Below are 11,097 nucleotides of genomic sequence, written 5' to 3'. Positions count from 1 at the left end.
GTGGGGCAAGTGGTGACTCTGGTGTATATATATATATATAGGTTATTATGTATTAGTAGACACTAATAATACCTAACTACCATTAGGTGTATACGTCAAGATTGATTCGTGCAGCCGATTCACCGTCTGAATTGAATGAAGATTGCTGAGTGTATGAACGAGATACATGTTGCTGCGTTCGGTACTGCAACATTGGTTAAAATGTTCTCGCTACATAGAATCTCTACAAAATATATAGTTTGGCACGGTAAATCAGGATTAATTATGACGGAATTAGCTCAGTAGGAAGGTGGCAGATAAAAATGGAGAAAAAACAGAGTTAGAAAGAGGATAAAGATAAGAAATAAAGGAAAATAATAATGAATTTTGAGTTAAGTTTTCCGACAATACTGGGGAAGCTTAAATTCAACGTCAGAACTTGCCAACAATAAACTGCTGTAGGAAAGTTGCAATTGCATCGAATGCCGAACTTACGTTGAGTCACCCAAGCTTATTTTCATAAAATTTAAAGTTCAAGGCTGAGAAGCGATTAGAAAAATATTTCTTTATGTTTAAATACAATTTACAAGAAAGTTATAANTGTCTGTCTCTTATACACATCTAGATGTGTATAAGAGACAAGGATAATGGTTGTCCACCACTGAACGTTGCATCGAATCATCACTTCATACCCTGACTGTAGCTCGATCTGTAACTTACGGACAACGGACTGTGACCAAACAGCCCAGGTCGCCAGTAGAACTGCTTGCATCCTGCCGTGCATCACCAGACGGTCACTTTTAGCTCACAACATCGGGGGTTAGGTTTCAGAAAGCATAATTCTGTTCCAAAATTTATCGTCGTACGACGCGTGGCCGTTCGACCTTTAGGCTGATTCGACACACGGGACAGATAGGGACGGCTCCGGCGCGCTCCGTCCGGGTGGTGTAAAATTTTTTCTCGTATTGGCGAACGATACTGGGCCATTCTACTTCAGGCTACTTTCCTGTGGGCTTATTGGGCTAATTCAATGGATGTGATCTGTCTGGTGGCGTGTGACTGATAATGTTACAGTCAAGAAGTGTTGTAGGCTACGTTCTTCAGAGAAGGGATCATGATAGTCCGTTCGAAGCACGGCAGTGTTGGTCTTCGACATGCGTCCGGTGCTTGCATCAAACAACTACTAAATGCCGGGAGCGCAGCCGTGCACCACAAATTTTGTGCACCAATTAGCCCTGAATCAAACGCCTTGGATGTCTCCGGATATTCACCAATCAGCCGTGAATGGAACCTGATATCCGTAGCCGACCCTTGCCATCATTCTGCTTTGAATATTTTGAGCTCTACACCCCCCAGACACGAGGTCGAATAGCCTAGAGTCGAATGGCCGTCCACCACTGAACGTTGCGTCGAAGCATTGATTCATACCATGACCAACGCCCAAACTGAAACTTGCGCGCAACTGCCTGCGATCACTCGTCTTTGTTCTCCTCCGGCTTTCCATAAAACCTGCCGTGCTCCACCAGACCTCGGATCGAGTATGACTTCCGGGCATCGTTAAATTACGTAATTTTGCGTTCACCGGAGCTGAGGTTAGGTTTCAGGTAGAACGGTTTTGTTCCAATATTTATCGTCCTTCGTCAAGTGGCCGTTTGACCACTTCGTTCGACGCACGGTCTGTAAACGGACGACTTGGTGGCGGATATCACATTCGCTGCAAGGCTCCGGCGCGCTACGTCCGAGTGGTGCAGAATTTTTTCGCGGCGGACGATGCTAGGCCATTCGATCGCCCGCTGTTTCTCCTGAGGGCTGATGGGTCAAATTCAATTGATTCGTTCTGTGTGATGGCTTTCGGCTGCCTATATGATTGTCCAGAAGTGTTGAAGGCTACGTTCCGGAAGGCAGGAATCATGATGGTCCATTACATACAGGGCAGTGGTGGTCTTCGGCAGGCGACCTCTAAATGTCAATTATTCACTTCGATAATATTCAGATTTTAAGTCTAGGCAATCAACTGAACCTGTAGCCGGTCGCTACGATTTCGCAAACACAAATGATCGTGAACAAAAGAGAGCGCATGGATACAGCAAGTTCGCTGAAGGCGGTCGTATCTTATAAGACCGGATGGATTCTTTTTAGACAATAATTAATGAAAATAACGGAATTTTAAGAAGCTCACATAATTCAACGTATCACTGAGTGAAGTCAGTAAATTTTTCTGAATTGCGGCAGCGTTTTTAGCTACAACTATAACGGCTTATGTCCAATCTATCCATCCAAAAAATGCTAATATCACCAATGAACTGTTACTGTAATATTAAATATAATGTGCCAAGGGAAATGGACGACAAAAACGAGGCAATCCAACTCGTTTAGTAATCTAATCCAGAGTAACCAAAAGCCAGAAAAAGCGAGGTTTTTTGCTGGAAAACAATTAATGGTTTATGCATTATGTGATGTATGAACTAACAAAAAGTGAGAATAGTGATGTCATTTGCTACGTGCGTACGGTCTGTAGTGAATGAATGAAGGATGACTGTTGAATGTCATACAAACCACCGACAGAGAAAGCAATGGTCTTTTATTTAAACGGAAGAGGCGAAACGGAAAACTGCTTTAACAGTACCGACGTTAGCCAACATGGCTAAACACTTACACGAAGCAATTCTATTTAATAAACGGTTCTAGTAATATTGAATTAAATTAGCCGATAGGTATTATTGATTACTGTCTCGACAGCTGATACTCATTTCGTAAGTGAGAAACAAATGCACATCTCGTTATTGTTATTTCTTCCGGCATCTTCGACTTACCGCTTGTATAACTGAGACTCAGCGGCTTTGTACGTACAAATTAAGGTAATTCACAAAGTCTTCCCAAGTAAGGAATGCATTCATGTAAAAGATTAAAATTATTTTTCTCAGTTTCCCCCAATTGTCCATTGGTTTAGTATGAATAATAGAACAGGAAAATAGCATCCATCAAATTTTGTGCAATGGGACTGAAAGTTTTTGTTATTGAATTCAAGCTGATATTCATTTTCAACCAGCTGCAACTCTTAACGCTTTAAAATATTTCTGTCGGTGAATAATCAAATAGTCGACGATGTACAATAGATTAACCTGAATTTATTTGTTATTAAAAGAAATGATCCTTTTGTATAAACTTCTTGCTACAATTTGAAGAATTTTCGAATGTAGATGCGCTTTAAGAATAAAAAACACACACCTTTTACTTCGCCTTAAGCTCTAGTAAATAAGTCAGAGACCAACGCGTTTTTATAAACAGCCAGGTTCCTATTTACACAGTTTTCGACCCAAAAATCCATACAGTTTTTAATTTCCCTTCGACTTTACCATTGCTCAGATAATCCTTGCCAGAGTCTCGCGAGTGTAAACAAGACAAGCGATCTCAGACACCACCAGTACAGACATCAAATGTACCTTTATTAAAAATCTTCGTAGATTAATCGGTGGCCAGTCAAAGGCTCATGTTCGGCCATCTATATTCTTCCTAAAATTTGTATCAAAGCTGAGCGGCAAAGGCACGCTCTTCAATTCAAGATGTTTGCCTTCAACGCTCTGTATGTGTTTGCTCTGCTCGCATACAATCAACAGGATACCTTATATAGCGATGACATGAATCTCGCCTCAGAGTCCATGGCACTGCAGTAACACCGCAACGACACTGCAATGACACTGCAATGACACTGCAATGACACTGCAATGACACTGCAATGACACTGCAATGACACTGCAATGACACTGCAATGACACTGCAGCAATACCACAACGACACTGCAATGACACTGCAATGACACTGCAATGACACTGCAATGACACTGTACTGGGCATTGCAGCAAAGTTGCATTAATCTAACATATCTCTCATTCTCAATTGTCACAACACAATGTGTGTTTGAGTAACATTCTTCATTACTTACTTTCCCACATTGCTGCACTACCACAACGACATTGCAGAGACACTGCGTTGGCAGTGTAGCAACACTGCAGTGACACTGCGTTGGCAGTGCAGCAACATTGCAGTGACACTGCGTAGGCAGTGTAGCAACATTGCAGAGACACTGCGTTGGCAGTGTAGCAACATTGCAGTGACACTGCGTTGGCAGTGCAGCAACATTGCAGTGACACTGCGTTGGCAGTGCAGCAACATTGCAGTGACACTGCGTTGGCAGTGTAGCAACATTGCAGAGACATTGCGTAGGCAGTGTAGCAACATTGCAGAGACACTGCGTTGGCAGTGCAGCAACATTGCAGTGACACTGCGTTGGCAGTGCAGCAACATTGCAGAGACACTGCGTTGGCAGTGCAGCAACATTGCAGTGACACTGCGTTGGCAGTGTAGCAACATTGCAGAGACATTGCGTAGGCAGTGTAGCAACATTGCAGAGACACTGCGTTGGCAGTGCAGCAACATTGCAGTGACACTGCGTTGGCAGTGCAGCAACATTGCAGAGACACTGCGTTGGCAGTGTAGCAACACTGCAGTGACACTGCGTTGGCAGTGCAGCAACATTGCAGTGACACTGCGTTGGCAGTGCAGCAACATTGCAGTGACACTGCGACAACACCGCACCATCCACTCATGGTGTGATGCGCAGTAATCGCAGCAACTAGCAACGGTTTACACGGAAGAATAATACGAAGTATCTGAACACTGTGCTAGTGAGAGTTCACACGGGAAAATAATACGAAGCATCTGAACAATGTGCTAGTGAGAGTTCACACGGGAGAATAATACGAAGCATCTGAACAATGTGCTAGTGAGAGTTCACACGGGAGAATAATACGAAGCATCTGAACAATGTGCTAGTGAGAGTTCACACGGAAGAATAATACGAAGCATCTGAACAATGTGCTAGTGAGAGTTCACACGGAAGAATAATACGAAGCATCAGAACAATGTGCCAGTGAGTGTTCACACGGGAAATAATACGAAGCATCTGAACAATTTGCTAGTGAGAGTTCACACGGGAGAATAATACGAAGCATCTGAACAATGTGTTAGTGAGAGTTCACACGGAAGAATAATACGAAGCATCAGAACAATGTGCCAGTGAGTGTTCACACGGGAAATAATACGGAGCATCTGAACAATGTGCTTGTAATATTGTACTCACAGGCGAGTCATCAATTAAGCACTGACAGGTGAAGTTAGCCCTATGCACATTGTGGTTATTAGTATAGGTTGGCAGAATTTCTTCTTTCAAGCAGGTTTCATTGAAGACCAGAGAATTTGTTTTATTCGAAATTTTTTTATTAACTAATAAGAAAATAATAATAACTAATAAGAAAATTGCGAATAAAACAAATTCTCTGGTCTTCAATGAAACCTGCTTGATAGTGGTTATTATGCACGATTCGTATTATTATGCACATAGCGGCAATAACAAGAGAGGCTTCCATGACGCTGTGTTCGCAGTTTCTATATTTCTTGACATCTTTGGAGCGTCAAAGATAGAAACAAGACAAAAATTTGACATTCTCCTATCCTCTTTAGCCCGTCACTGCCTACACCTTGGATTCCATTGACTCAAAATCTACTTGATTCAAAGCTAAAACACTGGAACTTCTCTCCGTTTTAGGCCTATTAACCATTAATCTTTAGGTGACAAGAACTTGCCATCGCAAGTTTAATTCAGAATTTATTTGATGTCCTGTCGAGGCGCTGTCTCACTAATCACAGTAGAGCGCTCTCAATCACTTACTTCACCCCATTATGTCAAGAACTTGAACATTTGGAAGAAAATACACCAGTGGGCCATAATTTCCGTAAGAGATTAAATTCGGACCAGTAGAGCGGCAGACATTATCTTTTAGATCATCATTCCGAAGAGAGGAGTGATGCTAACATCATAATTTTTTATAAACCTTTAATTCGTTGGTAGGTTTAAGATTTTCTATTAATTAACAAATTGTTTGTCACGTCCCAGGATTGCGTTGTTACGATACACCAAATTCCTGTAACACATTTAACGATTATTAATATGGTGACGTTCGTTAAGCTGCTGCCTCTCGTCGAATTTAAGGATAGGAGTTTGGAAAAAAAATTAATTATTCATTTCAAATTATGAGTTCATGTAAAGGGATAATAAACTTTTGCGGCGGATTTGTGTTAAATTCGAATTTTTCCATTCGATTGGGACTTATTTAAACCTAAAAATTCGTGTACTGTGTCAATGGATCTCATTCCTGTCTCTTATACACATCTAGATGTGTATAAGAGACAGCACCGCAGCTCCGCGCTTCAATTTTCCACCAGTAGCGTCATAGCCCAAACATTGACGTTACGAAATAAACATTTCGTTTTGAGATTTCTGGGTTGATTTGAAATGCCAAATNCTTTTTAGACAATAATTAATGAAAATAACGGAATTTTAAGAAGCTCACATAATTCAACGTATCACTGAGTGAAGTCAGTAAATTTTTCTGAATTGCGGCAGCGTTTTTAGCTACAACTATAACGGCTTATGTCCAATCTATCCATCCAAAAAATGCTAATATCACCAATGAACTGTTACTGTAATATTAAATATAATGTGCCAAGGGAAATGGACGACAAAAACGAGGCAATCCAACTCGTTTAGTAATCTAATCCAGAGTAACCAAAAGCCAGAAAAAGCGAGGTTTTTTGCTGGAAAACAATTAATGGTTTATGCATTATGTGATGTATGAACTAACAAAAAGTGAGAATAGTGATGTCATTTGCTGCGTGCGTACGGTCTGTAGTGAATGAATGAAGGATGACTGTTGAATGTCATACAAACCACCGACAGAGAAAGCAATGGACTTTTATTTAAACGGAAGAGGCGAAACGGAAAACTGCTCTAACAGTTCCGACGTTAGCAAACTTGGCTAAACACTTAAACGAAGCAATTCTATTTAATAATAAGTTCTAATAATATTGAATTAAATTAGCCGATATGTATTATTGATTATTGTCTCGACAGTGTTGATACTCATTTAGTAAGTGAGAAACTTATGCATATCTCGTTGCTATTATTTATTCCGGTTTCCTCAGCAAGCTGATATTCATTATCAACCAGCTGCAACTCTTAACGCTTTAAAATATTTCTGTCGGCGAATAATCAAATAGTCGACGATGTACAGTAGATTAACCTGAATTTATTTGTTATTAAAAGAAATGATCTTTTTGTATAAACTTCTTGCTCCAATTTGAAGAATTTTCGAATGTAGATGCACTCTAAGAATAAAAAACACACACCTTTTACTTCGCCTTATGCTCTATGTAAACAAGTCAGAGACCAACGCGTTTTTATAAACAGCCAGGTTCCTATTTACACAGTTTTCTAACCAAAAATCCATACAGTTTTAAATTTCCCTTCGACTCTACCATCGCTCAGATAATCCTAGCCTAGTCTCGCGAGTGTAAACAAGACAAGCGATCTCAGACACCACCAGTTCAGACATCAAATGTACCTTTATAAAAAATCTTCGTAGATTAATCGGTGGCCAGTCATAGGCTCATGTTCGGCCATCTATAATCTTCCTAAAATTATTATCAAAGCTGAGCGGCCAAGCCACGCTCTTCAATTCAAGATCTTTGCCTTTAACGCTCTGTATGTGTTTGCTCTCGCATGCAATCAACAGGATACCGTAGCGAGGACATGAATCTCGCCTCAGAGTCCATGGCACTGCAGCAACACTGCAACGACACTGCAATGACACTGCAATTACACTGCAACGACACTGCAATGACACTGCAATTACACTGCAGCAACACCGCAACGACACTGCAATGACACTGCAACGACACTGCAATGACACTGCTCAACTTCTACTACAACACACTGCTTAGGTATCAACTAAGAGGCATTACATTTTTAGATGCAGGTGCTCAGAAAACTCACATGTCCAATTCACTTTCATCCATGCGATGGTGGCGTCAGTTTCTTCTTCTTAACGCACTGCTTGTTGCCGCAGTCGTCCGCAGGACAGCAAACCTGTTCACCATCACAATCCATGTCATCCATACAGAGACCGGACGACCGGGCGATGCATGGCTTAATTACGTCTAGCTGGATGCCTGTTACCAGGGGGCACCTGCAGAATTGGGTACAACATTTCTTATGGCATCGGTGGGCACCTGGGAAGTGGATACAGCATGTAGTATGACATCGGTAGGCACCTAGCTTGAGAATTTGTTAAAACTTTTCTTATGGTATCTATCGGTGGGCACATGGGAGAGTAGGTACAGCATGTAGAATGGAATCGGCTTGTAACCTAGGGAATTCGGTACAGTATGTAGTAAGGAATAGGTGGACACCTGGAAAGTGGGTACAGCATGTAGGATGGTATCGGTGGGCACCTGTGGAAGAGTGTACAGCATGTAGTGTGGTATCGGTGGGCACCTGGGAAAGTATAGGTACAGCATTTCTCATGGTAGATGTGGCCACCTAGGAACTGACTCTAGTGGATTAAACTGAAATAATATTTGTAGTAACTATTTAGAAACGATGTGTTCAAATGTAAATAAAAAAACTGCCGAGCTTCAGGTTATAACCGCTTATACTTTTTTTAAGCCAAAACCCGACTGTTAAAAGAAAATGTTTTAATAATACTTGATATGAGGTCATACAAAGGAGGCTGGACATTTTTAACAGCATAAAAAATTATTGGCAGGTAATATTTGTAATCTTACTGATACAGTATAAACAACTGTCGTATTAACCTCGATATTATGGTGCATTTTACGCTGCGTGTATATAAAATATAACTTAAAACGGCAGTTGTCATTGACAAATTTCTGCCACATCGCTGAGATTCTTAGATGGATATTACATCGAGATATTGGCTTCTGGACAGTTGTTTGCTAAGCGACTTAGTAAATTCCCCTTGTGGTTCTCGGAATTGTTTAATTGTTTAATTGTTTCTAGTATGCGATTAGTGGATCAAGTGCATAAAAATCTGATGCATTTAATGCAAAAATACATTTTCCTTACCTGGCACCATTTTATCTCTGCCATAATATTTCATATTCACTGAGTATGTCATCATAACATCTAATCATCACATAATGTGAAATGAACTAGTTTTCCAATTTTAATCTATTATACCGAACCAAATTAACCAATGCCGAATTTCCCCATTGCTTGTGCTAAATTTCAACATCGTATAGTTTCATAACTGTAGCTCCAGAACTTACATGGGAATTGAAACAAGCTTCACGTCTGCCCGGCTGTCGTCAAGCGGTTGAGGCTGCGGTACAAGAGCACTCTTCATTTCTGGCACAGCGAGCCCTGTTGAGACACCCAGCAGCTGGTCATGAGAAATTAGAATTAATTACCTAATTAATTGAATAATTCACATAATAGAATTATAGAAATAAAACAATAATAATAGATAATTAATGAAATTAATTAATTAAAGTGAATCGTTTAATTAAAGTGTATTATTCTATTGTAGTTGCACTATATAGCCCTATTGCGCGTTTCCTCATTTTTTATTCTGAATATCGAGTTCTTATAACCAATAAATTGCGTAAAAATTCACCATTTCTTGATTGAAGAATAAGTTTCCGAGTCCAACTCCATCATCAGTTTGCAAATGCAAACTGATGATGGAGTACAATCAATAATAAAATGCAAGTACAAAATGCCGAAACCGAAAATGCAAGTACAATCAATAATAGGATACCAAAATGCAAATTTCAAATATTAAAAGACTAACTGGCAACTAAAAGAATAATGAACTTGAATAACCTCAAGCAGGCTGCCTTATCAATTTACAGTTTCCAGATAATACGAACTGATGGCGCCATTTAAGACTTCAGCTTGAAAATAAATAAGCATTATAAAATTCGAAAGTTTGAAATCGCAGTTGTGAATTTTGGTTTACTTATTTATTGTGCTTACAATCTAGTATTGTCGAACTGACAATAGAGCTGAACTGCGAAACGTGTGATTTTCACCATTTTGAGCCTTCACACGGCCATGCTGATGTACCACCTTCTATGTGCCACCTCATCACACGGCCATGCTGATGTACCACCTTCTATGTGCCACCTCATTTGTTCATTTTTTTCCATTGAGACGAAAAAATTTCTTGTTGACACTGAAAGATCAACAGTAGGTTAACGAATAACATTTTAATAGAATACGACGTTTCTAAAATTTTATATTCATGTTTACAAAATTGTTGTTTTGCAACACTTAAATTTGAAATTTCGAAGTGGCTATTAAACGATTATTACACTTAAATGAAACTTTGTATCATTTGTTTTTAAGCTTGATTCGGCGCCATAATAATGTATCCCAAGTAAACTAAATAAACAAGTCCACTCAACTGCCTATATGCACATTTTGAACTCCCCGCAACCACTGCTACTATGAAAGCCAACATAGTCGTCATGGTTGAGAAGGTGACAGGCAAAAAGACGTACAATAATCTAGCAAGTTTCTCTGAAAACAAAATAAAGAAAATTTTAAAGTAAACCTGTAAATAAAAACTGAAAACCATTTTTTTCAATGCTAAATTATTTTATCAACTTGCAGCAACGTAGCTTGATGATTGATAGTTAAGAATAAAAAAACAAACATTCGTTAAAATAAATATTATACATGTTAATTGACAATAAATATACAACATTAGGTAATTTAATTACGAAACGAAAAAAAACTTATTTTAGAAGTTGCATTTTTTTTGCTGGCCAATTTGCCGCAGAATAAAACTTAAAGACAAGTAAATCATGACGCAACCAACGTGAAGCTAGAATTACCGTGATCTATAGTTCAACGAAACTGAAAAAATAAACTTCTGAAAAGTTTTTGGAAACACTTGCAATTTTCAATGTTCAGGAATGTTTTCAATGTTCAGGAAGACTCAAAATTGGAACTTTATACGTCATCCTTCAACCAATGAGAAATGGAATTTTAGTTTAATTAGTTTGTGCTACGTCCATATAAATTAGTAGTTATCATTTTACTTTTTAATGGATCAGCTCAGAAACATAAGCCAGCATTCGAATTATTGAACTTTCCTTAGGCAGCTTTTTTTTGACCACAATTCTGGTTTCATTCCAGCAATGTAATGGCGGGACCGCTACCTGTGGAATTTACTAACATGAATAATGGCGTATC

The 11,097-nt window shown here is 39.4% G+C and overlaps 1 protein-coding gene across 1 annotated transcript; it reads right to left on the bottom strand.

Moving 5' to 3' along the window:
* Positions 1-7,867: 7,867 nt before the first annotated feature.
* On the bottom strand, positions 7,868-10,442 carry LOC108670797 (the record flags this gene model as incomplete). The annotated part of the gene is given in 3 exon segments (XM_018158290.2): positions 7,868-8,062; positions 9,165-9,277; positions 10,331-10,442. Coding segments are annotated over 3 exon segments (330 nt in total). The 5' UTR covers positions 10,370-10,442.
* Between the last annotated feature and the right edge of the window lie 655 nt (positions 10,443-11,097).

Source organism: Hyalella azteca, unplaced genomic scaffold, assembly GCF_000764305.2.
Source record: "Hyalella azteca isolate HAZT.00-mixed unplaced genomic scaffold, Hazt_2.0.2 contig9305, whole genome shotgun sequence".
NCBI lineage: Eukaryota > Metazoa > Arthropoda > Malacostraca > Amphipoda > Hyalellidae > Hyalella > Hyalella azteca.
Note: the sequence above shows the minus strand (reverse complement) of the source record. Positions and strands in the feature narration are given on the sequence as shown.